The 20,867-nt window shown below is 31.9% G+C and overlaps 1 protein-coding gene across 2 annotated transcripts in view; it reads left to right on the plus strand.

Moving 5' to 3' along the window:
- Positions 1 to 20,047, plus strand: part of LOC136971014 (multidrug resistance-associated protein 1-like) — a 40,393-nt gene extending 20,346 nt beyond the window's left edge. For both annotated transcript variants that reach the window (XM_067265500.1, XM_067265499.1), the window contains exons 11-28: positions 751 to 954; positions 1,050 to 1,196; positions 3,289 to 3,370; positions 3,432 to 3,625; positions 6,750 to 6,926; positions 6,984 to 7,151; positions 7,218 to 7,444; positions 8,456 to 8,618; positions 11,770 to 11,986; positions 12,067 to 12,377; positions 12,455 to 12,654; positions 14,019 to 14,145; positions 14,231 to 14,332; positions 17,064 to 17,210; positions 17,290 to 17,448; positions 17,807 to 17,973; positions 18,072 to 18,266; positions 19,686 to 20,047. In XM_067265500.1, the coding sequence (XP_067121601.1) occupies positions 751 to 954; positions 1,050 to 1,196; positions 3,289 to 3,370; positions 3,432 to 3,625; positions 6,750 to 6,926; positions 6,984 to 7,151; positions 7,218 to 7,444; positions 8,456 to 8,618; positions 11,770 to 11,986; positions 12,067 to 12,377; positions 12,455 to 12,654; positions 14,019 to 14,145; positions 14,231 to 14,332; positions 17,064 to 17,210; positions 17,290 to 17,448; positions 17,807 to 17,973; positions 18,072 to 18,266; positions 19,686 to 19,797 (3,099 nt within the window). In that variant the 3' untranslated portion in view covers positions 19,798 to 20,047. The remainder of the gene's footprint in view (positions 1 to 750; positions 955 to 1,049; positions 1,197 to 3,288; positions 3,371 to 3,431; positions 3,626 to 6,749; positions 6,927 to 6,983; positions 7,152 to 7,217; positions 7,445 to 8,455; positions 8,619 to 11,769; positions 11,987 to 12,066; positions 12,378 to 12,454; positions 12,655 to 14,018; positions 14,146 to 14,230; positions 14,333 to 17,063; positions 17,211 to 17,289; positions 17,449 to 17,806; positions 17,974 to 18,071; positions 18,267 to 19,685) is intronic.
- Positions 20,048 to 20,867: the final 820 nt, after the last annotated feature.

The following is a 20,867-nucleotide window of genomic DNA, read 5'->3' on the forward strand; positions in this document are numbered from 1 at the left end:
ATCTAGAAATAAGCCACTTTGGACTGTTTACATTTTGTTAGGGTTGAATTAAGCATATTCATATCAACTGTTTAAATTCATTTTGTTTCACATTTATCCAATTACATTATAAAGTAACATATGCTGTTCACAAATCCATGAAAGATAAGCTTATTAATTAAATAAACAGAATTTTATTATGTGGAACAATGGACAGGGGTGGCTATCAATTTAACTACGTATCTACAAGATTGAGAAACTTTATGTTAAAGATTTGTTTGCACAAATTTTTTATAACCTTGTGAAAGAAATCAATCTGTCTGCCAAATTCTTTACTAAGCTTGAATAAAGCTGTGTAATTATCTATTCATCACTGTTGAATTAATGTCGTTCTTGAACCTCCATTTACATGCAGAAATGGGTAGCACTCAATGGGAATAGGACTGAGGCTAGCAGATTTGAAATATTTTCCTCCAGAATTACTTGAATTAGTAAAAAGAAATGTATTTTATAAATTGTTAAAAATTTTGTTGTCCCTTGATAATAGACAATGTCAATTTTTACAATGTTATTCTTAATATTTTATCATATGAAATTGTTATTTAATAACAAAGGTTTCTATAAAAATTTAAAAGTACACTTATTGTACATCTTTTATCTTAATTTAAGAGATAATAGAAAATTTCTGCAATTTTTGCATTTAGTAATTATACCCCAGATCTTGCGTTAATTCAAAATTCATTATATAATTTAGAACTTTTATGATTTCAGGTTCAGCAAATGACAAATAAAGATAACAGAGTGAAACTTATGAGTGAAATTCTTAATGGCATGAAAGTTTTAAAGTTGTACGCTTGGGAAGAACCATTTCGGAAAATTATATTAAAGATAAGAGACAAAGAAATCGATCAGTTAAAAATAATTGCTTATTTAAATGTGGCATCTATTTTCTGTTGGTTGTCTGCTCCCATAATGGTAGGTTTCTCGGAAGAAATAAAGTAAGAAAAAACTAAACAGTTATTAGAATTAAGTGAAATTAAATGTTCTATATTTCGTACTTTTATTAAAAGGTGGCCTTAGCAACGTTTGCCACGTACGTCTTTATAGACGAAACAAATATTTTGGATGCAAACAAAGCATTTGTTTCTATTTCGCTCTTCAATCTCCTTCGATTTCCCATGACAATGTTGCCTAATTTGATAACAACATTAGTGTTGGTAATTATTATTTTATGTTATTACAATCCTTTTATTTTACAAAATGAAACTTCCCAGAATTTAGCTATGCTTATTTTTATATTTATATAATTTTTGAAATATCTCAATTAAAATATTGTGAAATTGTTAAGTTATTATTCATTAAATTTAACTAAAGTTTCTTAAGATGTAAATTTTAATTGCAATAAAAGTTATCAGTTTATTGTGATGAAAAACAATTATCACGAAAATCTTTACTATATTTGAATAAATTTAGATTTAAATATCTCTTATATAACTAGTCTGATTTATGTTAGTCTTAGATTATACTTGACAAAATATGCAGCTTTTCTTAGTAAAGCTTCTAAATTCATTGTTAATTTTTTGAAAAAGTAACAATAAATTTTTTAGTTGTAAACATATTCTTGAGAGCATCAATTTTGGAAACTTAAATGAAGCTTATAAATCCAAATATATTAACCCCTATTATAAATCAGTGGCGTAGGGTGACATTTGATGGTAGGGAAGTTGTGCCGGCCATGGAATAAATTATCTTCTAAATTAGCAAAAATGATTGTGACGATGTTACAATGCCAGGCTGCAATTTTTAATCTTACTAATTTATTTAATTTAAAATACATGCCCTCCACCCTTAAATTAATAGTGTCCTGCCCCTGTACATCACACTTTTCCTGATAACAACAGTGATGCCGGCCATCTGTGTAACTCTGATCAGGGAAAATTTTTGTATTGAAATTTCGTGACTTCCGGTTAAGACTGGTAGTTCCTATATCGTTAATCGGGGTCTCCTGGCTTTCCATATTTGGTCTTGACTTCCATCTATCTAGCACCGAAATTATGCTTTTGACTGGCTGACAAATTTCAACTGGAAACACGTTTGTATTTGAATTTGAAAGTTACTCCTTTCCAAAATTTTGAATTTCACTATCGTCCTCGATAGCTGTAATACACAATTAGCTCATTAACTTGATAATGAATTTGTAAACACAAAAAAATCCTGCTGTTGCAAAAAAAAAAAAAAAAAAAAAAACTGTTGCTAGAAAGGAAGCTAATCATTTTTGAATTGATGCCCATGTAATTATGATAATTTCGAGAATCAAAGAGTAAAAGTGCATCAGAATGATCAGAAAAGCATTATTTGATATTATGATTTTGGCTGCAGACTTCTTAACTTTACTGTATTAATATCCCCATAGTTGATATCTTAAGCGTAGACTACATGCTGCATTGAAGCTGTCAAAGCCATGCTCCTTTCTTCCTTCTCTTTCCATTAACTAGAGTAAGATAGCTTTTACTTGTTAGCCCTTTTAGACTGCTTTAGTAGCCTATTTTCTTTTTCGGGGTTGGCAACCCTTGTCAGGAGTGCAATTAGGGGAACAGACTGGGCATTACGTAAGAGGTAGCTGAGAGGAGATTATGTTTAATTATTTCAATTATTTAGGAAGTTTTTAAAATAAAATTATAAGAAATAATTTGTCATGTAAGAGTCGGGTTAGCTTGGGTAAAGTGTGATGTGGACTGACATATCACGTGTCATCAATGCTCAAACTTTTGGACCGGAGAGGTTCAGTTTCCTTTGCGTGACTGATAGTCTAGTAGTGCCTTGCATATATCATTATGGCAAGAGAGCGTAAGTAGTACGAGCCAATTTGGTGAAAGCATGAACTTGCAGTGCAACACGTTCAGCATCAACAGTGTGACTGTGTTGCTAAACTTCTTACTCTAATTCTCATGAGCTTTACTTTTACTGCCGAGTATATTTATTACGAATTTCAATGGGACTAAATGTTTTTATTAATTTAATTTTTGTTGAGAATTGTTAGGTTTAAAGAATTACTATTAAAAAAAAATAATGTAATGGTGATATTTTCTGATTAATTTCACAAAAGGATGTGAAATTATTTTTCATAGATAACTTTTTACATTTTTAAACTAGTATAAAAACTCCAACGATTATATTTCAATTAATATAAAAGTTTATAAAATATTTAAATAATTTTGATCAATTGAAAAAAATGAATGAAACAAATCTGGGGAATTTGAGTTTATCTTAAATAATAGATGATAATTATTAAAATTATTTTAAATTCAGGTTAATGTTTCTATAAAAAGAATAAATAAGTTTTTAAGCCAGGAAGAATTGAATCAATATGTTACTTCTGATTCATCATACTGTAAGTATTGTTTGATTTTAAATTATTTATGAAAACCGCTGATTATATTGTTTATTTTCAGCTGATTCCATAGTCATAAAAAATGGTACATTTTGCTGGTCGGGAAAAGAGGATCCAATACTGAAACACATTGATATTTCAATACCGCCTGGTAAATTGATAGCCGTAGTTGGTCGAGTCGGTGCTGGAAAATCTTCTCTCGTCTCGGCTCTTCTTGGGGACATGCATTTGATCAGTGGAAAAGTGAATATTAAAGTAAGATAAAAATGTCAGAATTTACAAACACAAATACTAACAGTTTTAAAGAAGTGAAAATAATTTTACAACTGTCAGTGTTTGTGTTTAATACTTAAACTATGGACTTGTTTATAAATTGTTTGTCTAGTATCATTTTACATTAATGCGTTTTAATTGAATACAATAATATTTAATTATTAGACAGCCATGAAGACAAGTGCACAAACTGTGCAGTCATTTGTCAATATAGGTTTAGAGGACCACTATTCATGTAAGAAGCCATTACTGATAAGTAGATTGTACAGAAAGTGGCTTCTCTGGGTTTAAACAGCATGCAGTATTAAGCATAGACATGTGGAATTCTGTTGTGTTTTTGTACGACTCCATATTTGACCTGTATAGGTCAAACATCAAATTCTGTTAGGCGTAGAAAAAAGACAAAACGTATAAGAGATTGTTCGTTGCAGACCGTAAAGTTTTCAGTCAGTGAAATAGTGTGGGAAGGCAAATCTAGTGAAGTTATTTGCAAATTGCATTTTATAAGTGGATAAGTGAAAACACAGTGCTACAAAAATATCTTTGTACACACCAGTTCGAAAAAAACAAGTATAATGTAAATTTAGATGTATTACAAAGTATTCGATTTACAGTAACTAGCAGAGGTCATGACACTTTGCCTACTAGCAACTGAATGGCTTATTTCGTCCTCCCAACCGATCTGACTGATTCGTCTTCGTATCCCTCCTGCTAATTTGCCAAGGGGTCTTCATAATCTCATAATTCGAATTACAGTACTGTTCTTCCTTTCCATGGAAAGAACAGTTTACAATCTTAAGTTCTAACAAGGAGACCAGATTCGAACGAAACTTGCTGAGCATTTAGTTCTAAACACAAACCGCTCCTTTTCCAAATAACAGGACCCACTTCTCACGCGTTTCCAAAAATGGTCCTCTGGAAAATAGGAATGGCGATAGGCCAGTGGCTAAGACACTAGGAATCGGAGATACAGGATGGGGTACTTTGATACTTTGTAATTTTAGTTTTTTTTTACGTGTAACATAATAATTTTATTATTTTACCTTATCGTTAGCATTACTATCACTATTATTATTATTATTAACGTTTACAGCTTATAGAAAAAGGGATTAAAATTCGTGACGTCATTTCCCGTTTAGTGAAAAAGAAACCTCCAGATTTAACTCTTTTATGTCCTTAAATTTTTTCTTTATATTTATTTTCAGATTTGATTGTATTATTATATTTAAAGTGTAACAAACTTAAGCGCATGAGGAAATTGTCCATAACATGACAATTAAAAGAAAAACGGTGCGACTCTGCTACCATATTTTCATATTAAACGTGTTTTTTTTCGTCCATGCACATTAATGTCTGAAGCTTATTTGCTTGTGTTGACACAGTATGCAACCACGAGAGAAAATATCTGAAAATAATTAAAATTTTTATTCCTTCATATTTAACGACATAAGAGTTAATCTACAGAGACTTCTTTTTCGCTAAACAGAAAATAACGTCACTATTTTTAATCCTTGTTCTATAAGCAGTAAACGTGAATAATAGTAATAGTAATCCTAACGATACGGTAAAATAATAAAATGACTATGTTATACGTAAAAAAAAAAAAAAAAAAAACTAAAATTACAAAGGATTGAACTCACATCCTAAAAGTAGCTGCCTATTGTCTTATCTACTCGTTTATCGCCATTCCGAGGAGTTTGGAACTTCCAAACTTATAAGCTAAACATTCAATTTTTCAAGGCTCGCTTTTTTGGAAACTTTTGAGAAGTGGATCCTATTATTTAGACAAGGAGAAATTTGTGTTTAGGGCTATGTGCTCACCAAGTTTTATTCGAATTGGAGACCCGAACGTCTGGCCGTCTCCTTGTAAGCTAATTTCAATAAACAATTTTATGACAGGAAAACATACTTTATCTTCCAGGACAACTCTGTACGATGCCATGATGATGAGTAAAGTATATGTTTTCTTTAAGCTTTGTTAGAATTTTTGTCACCTAAATTGACATACAAATATTGTTGTAGATTACGTAAAAATGCCCACAAAATCAGAGACCAGTTGCTTATGTTGTATGGATTAGTCCTGATTTGGCCAGATATTGTTTTCTTACAAGGAACTATAAGATGTTGAAATGTGCAAAAATACATTCTCATTGTTACAATAGGTTACGTCAGAGTGCCTAGTCTAGTCTCGAGTTACGTGAGTAGCAGCACGAACGTGTACCAACTCGTTCAGTGAATGGCTCATTGAACAGGTTGGAACCACGTGAAACTCAAAAAACATTCGTGTTGCTGCTCACATAACTAGGCACCCTGGAGTAGAGGACGACACCACGCAGCGCGTGATCATCCCTGTAGACAGGCTGACCATAATATTTATAAACCAATCGGGGACACATTTTAGTACGAATGAAAATAGGGCGAAAAACTGATCGAACTTTGGTTACGTTTTGAAATTTATATATTTATTATTGATCTATAAAATTGGCGATATTATTTTGGCATGTTAATTAAAACGCTCCGTTCAAAAATTGATTCTACAATCAAATATTAAAAGTACTGCAAAACTGGGGATAGTTTCCGAAAATTAAAGACGTCTGATCATCCCACTCCAGACTTCTCAGATTATTGGGCAAGTTATTAAGTAGTAATTATTAAAGTTTTACTCGTTAGCTTGTCTTTGCTCTCAACCTCTGATGTGTTATGTGATAAATTTTTGGAATTATGTTAAAAGCTGTATTTTACGATTATTTTAGTTAGATTAAGAAATAATTTTATATATGAATGACATACTAAAAGTTTAATGGCGTGTAGGAATGGTTTGGTTGTTACAATTTTTAAAATTAAGCTGTTAAGGTCGTTAAAATTCTTCATTGATAGATGGATAGATGAAGGACAAAGTGTGTTTGCATGTTAAAAGCTACGTCTTCTGTTTATGTTTTTGAAAACAATTTAAAAAAAAAATCTCTGTTTTCTCAATTAGAACTTTATGAAACAACTAGGTATTTAATATTTTTATATCTTTACGAAACTAAAAATATGTAAACAATTATCTGATTTTCGTAATACTAATGTAAGCGTAGTTTAGAGTTTTAATTCTGTTTTTAAGGGAAAACTTGCCTACGTTGCACAGCAAGCGTGGATCCAAAATGCAACTGTTCGAAAAAATATTATATTCACAAGCAATTTCTCTAAAAAGAAATACGATAACATAATTGAAGCGTGCGCCTTATTACCCGATTTTGATATTTTACCCGGAGGAGATATGACTGAAATTGGAGAAAAGGTAATTTTTACTTCTACGTAATGATATTTTTAGAATTTAAAAAAATGTTTCTTGCAGGGAATTAATCTGAGCGGTGGCCAGAAACAACGAGTCAGTTTAGCTCGAGCCATATATAATAATGCCGATGTATATCTATTAGATGATCCATTAAGCGCAGTCGATTCTCATGTAGGAAAACATATTTTTGACAGAGTTATTGGACCAAACGGCCTGCTTCGAAAAAAGGTGCCCTCCACTTTTAAATTCTTTCCTAATCGATTAAACTCATTTTAAAAATTTCTAAAATTTTAGACTCGAATTTTGGTTAGCCACGGAATAACATTTTTGCCACAAACTGATATTATAATAGTACTTAAAAACGGAGAAATTGCTGAAATCGGCTCTTACTATGATTTATTAAAATCAGAAGGAGAATTTTCCGAATTTATTATCGAATATATGAAAGAGAAAGTAGCGGATAACGATCAATTAGTATCTGACATAATGTATCAACAAGATGATCCACGTACGATGAAAATGTAAATATATAGGCTATTAATTCTTAAAGTTTATTTAACTACAGTAGAGGTTTGTTAGTCTAGCACTCGTTATTGTACAGCTGTGTCAAATAATCAAAAATCTATGTTTTCTGTTGGAAAACGCTTAATTGATCGAGTGGAATCGTTTGCTAAGTTGAATTTTAATCTGTAGGTTAAATGCACTCTAATCTACAGAATTTCCCGGAAGTATTGAACTAATGTAAATCTTTGGGCTAAACTGCGGAAAATTTAACCGGACGATTTCGGGCGGTTAAATGCTTCCTTCAGTAGATTAGCGAGAAAGTAAAATGGCCGACCAACTCCAATTTCCATATGGATGACCTTTATTTAAACAGTTTATTCTAATATTGTTGTAGTAATTTGAAGATCACAGACCTTATAACGTCTTTACATTAGTGACAAGGTCAAATTTATTCCGCAGGTAGTTATTCTATCAATCTCCTAATATATCGGTTTATACTGCATTTAATATACTATTATTTTGGTTAAATTTACTTATGGTGGACAAAACGGCGGCTCGTCTCTGATTCCAGCAAACAGAAGAAAGGAAACAGTGGGGACGCACGTTCTAACCTAATCTAACCTACTCTAATAATTTGGTTGGTAATAATTATGGTAATTTATTAGAATAGGTTTGGTTAGGTTAGAACGTGCGTCCCCACTGTTTCCTTTCTTCTGTTTGGAGGAATAAGAGACGAGCCGCCATTTTGTCCACCATAGGTAAATTTAACCACTATTTTACTAGACACGTGTTGTGTGCTGTACATATATGAATTATAAATATTATGAATGCGCAGAATACTAGCACGACGGATTATCGGCTACTTTTTAGTGTCGGATAATCGGATGACTGATTAACGAACGTCTACTGTATCTTAAAGCGTTTGTGAATTTTGTGATGAAATTGTGTTAAGATTTTTATCGTTTTTAAATTTATTTTATAAGTATTATTAATATATTTAAATCTGTGGCTTTTCTTTTATTTTATAGAGAATTAATGAGAGCACTCTCACATTCAGAGAATCAGTTGGATATTAAAGATAAAAAACATTTTTCTGAAAGTATTAATGATGCTGAGTTAGTGCAAAGCATAAAAGACAAAATTAAAGAGGAAAAAAATCTCATAACAGTAGAATTTGCAGAAATAGGAAAGGTAATGTTTAATAAATTCTTACTTTTAATCTTTGTAACAGATTTCTATTAATAAGAACTATTGCCCTGATTTCTTAAGCTATATGCAAAAGCATAGAACAGGGATGGCGAACCTTTTTTGAGTCCGCGTGCCATATTGTAAGCATACTTAGCTTTAAAGATGTTAATGCGTGCCAATGTCTTAGACTTCGAATAATGATATTTAAAGAAATTAAACGAATACGCTTTAACTCGAATAAACGTAAAAAATTTGATTGAAAAAAAGATGATCAGGTGATAAACAGAAAGGATGATTGAAAAAGACAGAAATCATATGATACATTAGATGACTTCTCTTACGTGCCATAGGTTCGCAATCTCTGGCATATAACAATGTTTCCTCACCCGTGTCTGTTGCGATTCACTTGTGTGTTGCCAGAGTGCCTCAGGTGTGTCGCGGAAATATTAAATATTTTTAGAATTTTGAAAAAGCTCGTTTTTAAAATTTGATTTATCTTTCGTCTTTCTATCGCTTTTCTATCGCCTGCCCACCGAAGAGAGGCCGGCGGTAGGCAGGAGGAGGTATTTACTAAAATGCCAATTGTTGCAAAATTTGCGACATCAGCCTAACCCCTACAAAAGTTGCAAACGTCTATGTGTGTGTCGGCGTAACAACTCTTTGGAGCTTCTACCGACGTTGCGGCTTACAAGTGTAAAGACTAATACAACTTTTACGCATTGATACCGTTTTTTTTTTTATTTTTATATTTGTAAAATTGTGAGGTTTTGTCTCGGTAAGTTTAACTTCTGTGTTATCAATTTTTTTTAATCGAATGTAATTTATTTTAAATTTTAAACATTTTTACTTTAAAAAGTACAGTATGTCGCTGGAATCTTTTAAATTTCAAATTCTGTGTCTAATCCAAACGGAAACACTGGCATAGAATAATATTACTTTCAAGGAAAAAATTGTTTTTCCCACAACAGTGTTTGATTTTAATTTCCTGACTGTTGTATATACATAACAAGAAAAAATATTGGAATGGTGTCAAATTTGATCCTTTGAGTTTTTGGCAAATTTCCACGTTTTGTGACTTCTGAACTCAAAGTCAAAAATACAACAAAAAAATTGTGTATGTGTATTGCTGTTTATTTCGTCTAATTAATATTTCATGATGGTATAAAGATTAAGGAACGAAATTTGGCACGATAGCTTGTATATAAGGGGCATTGATGCTATTAACTTTAGGTGGTTAAAGGTCGACGGGATGGGGAGATAGAGGGAATCTCATGCCATATCTCGAGAGGGATCAGATTTAATAGATGAAGGTTTTACTTGTTATTAACATTCACAATTTTTATATATCTTATTCCTACCCTCAAAATCTTAAATAAAATTGTGTGGCATCATTTATTATAACTTATAAGATTTTATTTTTAAAATATTGTGATTCATATAACAGCTCGAAAAGTTACACAATATGTTTCCAGTAAATGTTTATTTTTATAAGCAATGCAAAGACCTTAAAATTTTTATTTGTAATGATTTTTTTTCTTAAATAATTTTATTTACTTAACCAACCAGTGGCCGAGTGGATTTCACTAAAGAACACTGGTAAATCGGTCGTGGATTGGCACCTGGCCAACGGGCTGGCCACGTGGAGTTTTTAGGATTTTTTTTCACGTGACTAACAGCTACATAGGGACCAGATTTCAATAAAGTACTTCCGAGTGGCAATCTCCTTTCGCAGGCTGCCCACGTGATGCATTGCCTTATACTGTCCATCCAGTCCAATCTAATCCATTGACCGAAAACTAATAAACTTGCCAGATGGTATCACATATTCTGAATTTGATGCAGGTTCTCAATAGTCTCATCTCGTACAAGTGTAAAATGGAGAACATTGGAGCTACAGAGAATAAACTAAGCACAGATGCTCTAAAAATTATCCAATTTTTTTACTCGGCTATATTTATGTATAGTTACCTATGGTCAAAAATAAGCTTAGTCTTCTATAAACGTCTGTCAAAATTTTCTTGATTTTGAGATATAGCTTGCCAAAAAATCGTATCGGAAACTAATTTTAACACTCTCGCTAACAGGATACCGTGCTGTGTTTTCCATTTCTGTGTTATAAACACGTATAAACTGAAAGTTTATTTTAAATGGTAAAAATTTTAAAACACCAATTTTAATAGAATTTAACTTATTTTATTGAGTTTAAAACAATTATATAACAATTCAATGTTTAATCGCGGACGGGGTCGACTTATCAGTCGACCCGTCCGCACCACTGGACGACCACTTACATCTGGACATCTGGACGACCACTTACAAAAAATTCCTGGGTTTTTCATCCCGTACGGATTTGATTCAGGATTCCCCATAGGCTGCCATCTTTATTGCTCGGCCATTGGGTCCTGTTTATTGTTTAATAATTTTTCATCTTTTATTAACACATATGGAATAGCAAGATAGCGTTACGCGTTTTCTGCATTTACCGTATTACTTTTTAACCAACTTTCATAAATAAATTTTTTTCTAGATATCTTTCTTCGTGGGTCTATATATTCTATTCAAACTCATCTCGATTTTTCGTCCTTCGCTAATTTCAAGATTATTACATGAGCAAATTTTTCGCTTTCTTTTATGAAGAAAATTTTCATTTGAATGCAGCTAAATGTCCGGTTTAGATAAATGCATTGTGTATAATAACGGCGTATTTGCTCATATTTTCTATGCTTTTACTGCAGAACAATTCTTTTGTTCTGGAAAAATGACTTTTTCTTTTTAGTGAAGAAATGTTTTTGCAAAGGTTACGTGTATATAATGAAAGTGAAATATCTGTTTATAATAACGAAATTTTACGAATGCAAATCATTTATGTAGTAAATCTATTTGGTCCTAGACGATTATACTGTATTGTATTTAAGGACTTATAATTGAATAGGACCAAAATAAATAAATTAAATAAATAAATATACGGGCAAGAAGCTAATTGTAATAACACCTAAATTTTCTATTAATAAAAATAATTTATCGAGCTTACACTTTGCAGAACTTAGAATATAAGAGCGAGACCATCACTTTTAGTTTTTATGCGGTATTTTAAAGTCATTTTAAGGATATAGGTATTTAAATATTTTTAAAATTATTAATTTTCATTGAACAGGTAAAATTTTCGGTATACGAAAGATATTTTAAACCTATGGGAATCGTTATAATAGTTATTTCCGTTGTTGGCACACTCGGTTCTCAAATGTTTTCTGTGGGATCTAATATGTGGTTAAGTGTTTGGAGCAATGACAAACCTAACGACGACGGATCCCAGGATTTGGCACAGAGAAATTTCAGACTCGGAATTTATGCGGTTCTCGGTATTGGACAATGTATGTATTTTGTATTTTTTTAAAACTAACTATTACAATAAACATTTGAAGATGATAGTAATGATTGTTTTTTTCAATAGGTATAATGTCGTTGATAGGTTACTATGGTCTAGCTTACGGCAGTATCAAATCGTCGTTTCGTTTGCATCAGAATATTCTTTTCAACATTCTTCGTTCTCCCATGACATTTTTTGACACCACGCCTTTGGGAAGAATTATTAACAGATTCTCAAAAGATATCGATACGATAGATACAACCATACCGATGTCGATAAGAACTTGGATATCGAGTTTCACAAAGGTTTTAGGTACAATATTTATTATTTCTTACGAAGTGCCCGTATTTCTTGCCGTGATCGTTCCATTATCGGTATTTTATTACTTGGTTCAGGTAATTGTCACTATACATTTAACTGTTTTTAATTGGGTTTAATACGCTAATAACTGTAATTATATTTTTAACACTAGAGATTCTACATACCGACCTCGAGACAATTGAAGCGACTGGAATCGATCACTCGTTCGCCTATTTATTCTCACTTTTCCGAAACGTTAACAGGAGTCAGCACTATAAGAGCTTTTAGAGCGGAAGACTATTTTATAAGCAAATGCTACAAAAATATCGATATTAATCAACGTTGCTACTATCCAAGTACTATAGCTAACAGGTATTTTATAATATGCCGAAAACTACTTAGATACGATTTTCTATTATACTTTATCTAAGAAAATTCTTATTACGATTTGAGGTTATTTTTCTTTCTTTGTGTCTACACTTTCTTATGCTCTACCCATTTTATAAAGAATTTATTTACCTATTTTTTATTTTAAATTACTCGGCAACAAGTTAAGATCAGTAGTTATATTAAGCATTAAGATTTAACAGAGTTATAATTTTCAAGAAATCCAGGTAAAATGAATTCTTGCTGTATTTAGATGTGGGCAGAGAAATCTTATAAAATAAAACTTAACGACTAGTACTTTCAAGTGGATAACCGATGATACAATTATATTAAATCAAGAAATTTAATATTGAAGGATGGAAATCAAAACTTATTTTCAAGATTTGTATGACAGAACAGAATCACACCTTTGAGAAATGTCTAGATACAGTAGAGAGTCGTTAATCCGAACCCCGGTAATCCGAACAATTTTCAGTCGGACTGTGTCGTGCTGAATCGAATGTTTTTGATACTAAATTTACTTCTAAAGTATAATTTTCAACTTTTTATATTCTTTAATATATTTATTTTGTTTGTACAAAATAAAGAAATAGTTTTTAACGATACAATAGCCTCGATTATTATAATAAAAATTTTCGTTAGGCTTAAAAATCGACGAAAATTCAGCACGAAGCGACACGCAACGGAGAAAAATTTGGACATCGGACAGGTTAGTATATTTTTTCGTGCATAATCGGTTATCCGAACAAATCACTAATCCGAACAACCCCAGTCCCCAATTGATTCGGATTTATGACTCTCTACTTTATAGGTATAAATAGGTAAGTTATTTAATACATAAACTTTTGGGAATAGGTTACCTATTTATCTTCTCATGTTGGATAAACAATTACTAACAGTAGAATGATGTGATAAGCCATAATATTTGTTTGAAAAATTTTAGTGATTATTTGGTTGTATTTAATTGTACGAACACAGTTGAAATGTTTCTAACGTGACTGTGGAAAAATACATTGAGCGAAAATAGTTGTCTGTTTGTCCTAAGTCTCCCAGTTTTTGGAGAAAATTTTAAGTCGGTAATTAGTTTATCATTATTGAAACGATGAAATTAGGCCTAATATATTAAATCCTGCATTAATTTACGCAATGTTTCCAAATAAAAACATTTCCATCATTCATTCATTATCTTTTTGTTAATAATAAATTTAAATTATTTAAAAAGATTTCGGAGATAATTTCAGGATCTTTAGTACAACATTTATAAAATGATTAATTGATAAAATATTTTGTAAATACTTTCAAAATGTTAAAACTTTAAATTGAGAATACCACTTGATTTGTTATTACAGGTGGTTGGCTATCTATCTGGAATTCTGTGGAAACTGTGTTGTGCTATTTGCGGGTCTGTTCGCCGTATTGGCTAAAGATACGTTAACTGCAGGTTCTGTAGGTCTCATTCTCAGCTACGCTCTTCCCGTAAGTAATATACCGTAATATAACCGAAGTGCGTCCATCGACATAGCACGTCATTTTTGATACTAATTACATAAAATGCTTTTAGGTGACGTTGACTCTTAGCTGGTTGGTTCGGATGAGTTCGGAATTGGAAACTAATATCGTTGCCGTAGAACGTGTTATTGAATATAGCGAAACTCCAACAGAGGTAATGAATATAATTATCCCGTTAACAATCAAAAATAGTTTTGTCTTATACAAATTTATTAATTAATTATACATCCGAGAGAATTATTGTTTTAATAAAATTTTTAAAAGTTTCAACTTTACACATAACAAGAATATTATTACGTATATTAAAATACAGTAGAGCGTCGATAAGTGGAACCAATTGGGGACTGGGGTCCTTCCAGTTAATGATTTTTTCCAGTTTCCGACTTTGTACGAAAAAATACATTAACCTGTCCGATGTTCAAATTTTTCTCCGTTGCGTATCGCTTCCTGTTGAATTTTTCTCCGTTGCGTGTCGCTTCGCGTTGAATTTTCGTCGATTTTAAGCCTAACGAAAATTTTTATAATAATCATCGAGGCTATCGTATCGTTAAAAATTATTTCTGCATTTTGTACAAACAAAATAAATATATTAAAGAATATAAAAAACATGAAAATTATAGTTTAGAAGTAAATTTAGTATCAAAAACATTCGATTCAGCACGACACAGTCCGACTGAAAATCGTTCCACTTTCCGGCCATTCCACTTACCGACGTTCCACTTATCGACGCTCTACTGTAAATAAATGTATATTTATATCATTATTGTATATATAGGGGAAGGTAGGGCAAAATCAGGATTTTAAGGTTTGATGAGAACGATAATATTTTTTTTTTTATTTTCAGAAACTACATTTGATAATATATAATATATAATTTAATGTTTGAAAAACGGTTTTAAAAACAAGAAAATTTAATATTTTAAAATTACATGTAAATGCACCATCTTGCCCACCCATGGGGTAAGATGGGGATATTATTTTTATATACAAGACGGACAAATGAAATGGTTAATCTGTCGTTTTCTTTAATATTGGCACAAGAACAGTGTGCCCATTTATCACAACGACTACATTTAGTCCAACTCTCTGTAGATGCAAATTATAACCGTTCACAATAGAGGCATTCTGTGTCATTTGTTTTTTGTTTCTTGTTAGGCTTACTCTTGCTGATGCCTGTAACTTTCGATTTTACGGAATTTTCGGTGAACAAACACCGTTTTCCTGGGGGGGTGAAGAAACTGTTGTTGATTGTTTTTGTTGTTCCATCAGCTGCTGCTTGTACGGTGTATCTGTTAGGATTGCTGTTTTCCCTGTCCTTCGGTATTTTCGATTTTTTTCTTGGTTCCAACATGTGGAATTGGCATTATTTCTATGGGAGAGACTTGAGTAAAAACTGAATGAGTAGGCCTACTTGTAGTGGTGTAATCAGTGACCGTTTCTGCACCCAGATTAGGCATACCTCCGTTTTCATGGTTTTGGTTGTCCGAAAACGAGCAGCCTGGTGTGTCCTGCAGCTGAAGGGGCTTGATTGTCGTCTCTGCAGCAATAATGTCTGCCTCCGAAAATATTTCTGGATTCATATTCATTGTCAACCTGGGGCAAGGTGGGGTACCCCAACGTGCACTTTTCATACTGACTGCAAACACAGGTCAACTTTATTTTAAAACTAAACAATTACAGTCTTAAGGGTTACTTCGAATACCATAATATCTTCATCTAAAAGGTAATGTAAAAGTTCACAATGATACTTATTTTGTAGAAACTTTGTAGCAGGCTTAAAATTAGATGAAATATTGCTAAAACGTAAAAAAAAGTGTCTTTCAAACAAAGACAGCGATTCGGACGTTCTCTCGTCCCAATATCCCTTTTGAGGTTGACATTTAATTCTCCAAATAACAGCTAGATAAAAGCATGTTAACCACGAATAAACAGACGTCCCCGTCTTACCCCATAACACCATCTTGTACCACCTTTCCCTATGTTTGTGTATATATGTATATACATGTATATATACACAAAAGAGCGAAATACTTTATACAGTACCTGAATTTTACATCTAATGAAATGCTGTATATATTAAATGTTTCATTATCGGTAAATGGCTCCACGACACATTTCTCGTTACTGGTAGAAGTTGAAACTGCAGCCTTAAATTTTAAATATAATAAGAAATTCTACTGTATTTGACCGACTTAAAATCGGGAAAACAGTTTTCGTTTACAAGACAATAAAACAATTAACGACTTGTTGACATTAGTAGTAGTATTAAGTTAGTGTGGGACATTAAGTAGTATTAAGTTAGTGTGGAATTGTGGTCTTACAATTCTTGTCGAATTGTAAGGCCACAATTCGACAAGAATTTTCTCACCGACAATCTACCCCGACCTTAAAAATAACACCTTCCTCTCAATTTCACACAGAGCCCATGTTAATCGGTGTAAGCTGAAATAATTTGTCGCCAGTTTCTTAAATTTAATTTGTTTATTTTTGCGTTTTTAAATCGTATAATAATAAAATACACATAAAAAAGCACATTCGGAAGTACACGAGTATTATACGTCGTTAGAAAAAAGACAAAATGAAGAAATTAAACATAATCGTGATTTTGATGTAATGCTGACAGTTTCACAGTTTTAGAATAAAAGCTCGTTTGTTGTTATGTGACGTAACTCGTTTCTTTTTTAAAATGCTTCCTCTAGAGAGGGATGTATATCCTCACGTAAACCGGCATGCCGGTTTTTATCGTACGGAAATGTCTGATTTCATGGTCTCCCCGGATAGACCGGCATGCAGGTCATCCGGCGAAAATATGGTACTGTTTCGACGATATACTATTTACATGTGAAGTTTTCATATAATAAAAGAAATTACTATGCTGTAAATAGGCAGCTTGGGAAAAACCAGAAAGTAAACCGGATCAAAATTGGCCACAGAAGGGTAAAGTGGAATTTTGCGACTTTTCTCTGCAATACAGACCGGAACTGGAACTGGTTCTGAAAGCCATCGATTGCTGTTTTCATCCGAACGAAAAGGTAACTGCTTCGTCATAAAATGTCTGAATTTAAAATGACCAAAGACTTGTATTCATATCTAGGAATTGTTTTTTTACAGATAGGAATTGTGGGTAGAACAGGAGCTGGTAAATCATCTCTCACATTATCGCTATTCCGGATAATCGAATCGGCCGGCGGACGAATTCTAATTGACGATTTAGACATTTCTAAAATGGGATTACACGATCTACGGTCTCGATTAACTATTATACCTCAGGTATTCTTTCGTTATGTGATCAAATCTGGGCAATAATTGGAAGATAAAATATCATTTCTCCTCTCAATTATGAGATTTTATTTTGGAGGTTTTAAGGTTAGAATCTTGATGCTACACTTTACAAAACTTATAATTTGTGTTTAAAATGATTTCTATTCCTCTGTATAAGTAAGACACATTTTACATATAAAGGTTTTGTTTTTAATGACTAGATTTAGTTTAGTTCTTCCTCGGCATTCTGTTCACTGTTACACTCAGTATAACGTAGCTACTATATTTAAAATAAGCATGTTATAATGTGTAAAGGTAAAATTATAATGCAGAATTTATCAAGCATTTTCCAATAAATATTTGTTAGGATCCCGTATTATTTTCTGGAAATTTACGAATGAATTTGGATCCGTTCGATTTCTATTCCGACAACGAAGTTTGGGAAGCTCTGGAACGTTCTCACTTAAAAAATTTCGTTTCTTCGCTGAAAACTGGGTTACAGCACGAAATTCTGGAAGGTGGAGAAAATCTGAGGTAGGTTTTTAGGTAAATTTACAGTATTTATAATGTTTTATTATTATAAAATTGTATATTTTCACAAAAATGTTTTCTGAAAAATTTATTTATTTCAGTGTTGGCCAAAGGCAATTAGTGTGTCTGGCTCGAGCATTGTTGAGGAAAACAAAAATTCTCATACTGGACGAGGCGACTGCCGCCGTCGATTTAGAAACCGACGATCTCATACAGGCCACAATTCGACAAGAATTTTCTCACTGCACCATAATAACAATCGCCCATCGATTGAATACCGTCATCGACTACGACAGGTAATGTCTCGCCTCTAAAGTTGTGATATTTCAGTTACATAGCCTTAGGGTTGAAAGTTGCCACAAGGATATTAAAAGGTGGAAATTAATGGCAGTATACCGTATAACAGCCCGTTGTCAGAGGTTGAAACTGTTTAATTAATACTTATCTAACATTTTATAAAACAGATCCTTGACGCGAAAAAGTAAACTAAATTATAACTAATAATTTTCACATTCTTATCATTGGAATGTATTACATTTCTATGCCGTAACCCTTTTCTATTATTGTTCTAGAATTACAATTAATATTTGTAGTTTATTTAAGGTTTTTGATTCTTTCCACATCGAGTATAATCAGATATCCGAAAGTGTCCCGATTATTTCGGATAATTGACGTTCCACTCTGTTCGGTTGACGTTAAAAGACAATACAATATATAGCGAAAATCTTTAATCACATCTATTGTAAAAAGAAAATTATTGATGAAACTTAATTTATATATTCTTTTTTTTGATGGCACGGTAATTTTTTAGATACGCAAAATTTAAATAACAAAACGGTAACTTTACGTAAATTAAATAATTTATTGTTTTTAAAATAACGCACAAAACATTACAATTCAAACAATTCACGGTCGCTGTTGGAAGAGAATTGATTAAGAGGAAAAACACATTGTTATCTCAATTGTACTCTAATCTTTATTTTAAATTACAGAACGTTTGGACATTATTAGAAAGAAAACGATATCACTTTTGTTTTACCTTTATATAAATAGAAATAAGTTGACATATTTATATAAAGCTATATTCCGCAATTGTCGATTAGATAGTAGCAGACACACATTTGAATCTTTAGTAAATATAACGCAGACTATAAATAAATTCTGTAATAATTTTGGAAGTTTTTATATAATTTTTCTCGTCTGAAAAATCTAGTGATTCAGTTATTACATATGAAGTCGTTTTTGTATTTCAATAAAAATTATAATGAAGAATTTCATTGAAAAGACTGAATTATTTTAAAATGAAGAATAGGAGGAATGTAATTATGTATTAGACCTTCTCTATTTGAGAAAGTAGCGAATTACGTGCTAAAGACTGCATAAAAATTTTACAGTTAAGTCGATTTCTCTCGGCAACATAATAATTTATATATACTTTCTTGATTTGTAAAAGATTATCTTTCCGTATAAAATAACAGTAGGCTATATTACGGAAGTAAGTGATGATAAACACACAAAGAGAGATTTTGGTTTACGCCGAGAGTAGTGACAACGAATTACACGGCACGATTTACCTAACAAAATAGTCGAGTGTTCGAATCTAATGCTTAAAATGGTGTATAAATGAATTATCAGAAAGCAATATACAGTATGTAAATAACATTTTGGTACATTAATTTCGCTATTATTAATAAGTTTATTATATTTTGTTTCAGGATCTTGGTACTAGAAAACGGATGCGTAGCCGAATTCGATTCTCCCTTCGATTTGCTTCAAAATAAATCTTCGATTTTCTACTCCATGGCTAAAGATGCCGGAATCGTTTGATACGAAATAACGACGTCCAACCCGGTCGCTCTTCTTAAGTATTGACTTTATTTGTAAAAGATTTTTTATTCATCAAAATCTTACAAAAAATACAAATTTTCCAGTCAATTTAATTAGAATAAAAATTAGAAAATTGTTTCTTATGAAAAGAATACAACGGAACGAACTCTTCGACGGGCATTATTTATGAAAACGTTTTATCCATTGTAAAGATTCCTTTTACAAATAAACCAATCCGAATATTTGTTAATTGTTTATAGGCGTGTACAAAACATTTAAAAAATTATCATTTTTGTTCGAAATAAATTTTATAAAGAATATAAATATGTCCCTATCGATTAGCCGTAATTACTCATTATCGATTAGCCATTCTGTAATTTTCGAAACGTTATGCATTTGTAAAGACTGTATTGTTTGCGAAAAAGAACGGAGTAATAATGATTTTGCCAAGCAATCCGCACTGCACATTCACTTTTGGTCTAATTAACCTATATATGCATAAATTCCTATATGTAGGATGGCTAAAAAGTTGTTTCGACCTTCAAAATATCACAACGCACTCAGCAAAATATACATATGCATACACTTAACACCTTATTCTTGCCGAGAAATATAAATTTATTTAAAACAAACAAACGTTTTCAGCCTGATTCACAGGCCATCTTCAGGTTTAGAATACATTTGAATTAAAAATTCTATCAATGGAACACAAAATTCAAATTCAAAATTAATAAGAAACATTTAAACAAAAAATTAAATAGACAACATAAATACCAATAAAACTAAAACAAAAAAATATATAAACATGCAAGAAACGAATATATAAGTATTAATAAATGCAATACTAAGACATTCAATAAAACCGCTATAACTATTGGTTAGAGCCCTTATTAAACTTCCTAACCATGAACTTCCACGCAGAGGGTAGACTTTCTGCGTCCCTCGCATTTAGACAGCCTTCTTGTAATCTACTCCTATAAATCTGCAACTTTTCTGCTGTCAATGCCAAAGATGGAGAAGATAAAGGGTTTATGATGGTCGCCTCATTCCATTTAACTATAGCTCCTGGC

This window comes from Centruroides vittatus, unplaced genomic scaffold (genome assembly GCF_030686945.1).
Source record: "Centruroides vittatus isolate TY-2023 unplaced genomic scaffold, ASM3068694v2 contig_2259, whole genome shotgun sequence".
NCBI classification, from domain to species: domain Eukaryota; kingdom Metazoa; phylum Arthropoda; class Arachnida; order Scorpiones; family Buthidae; genus Centruroides; species Centruroides vittatus.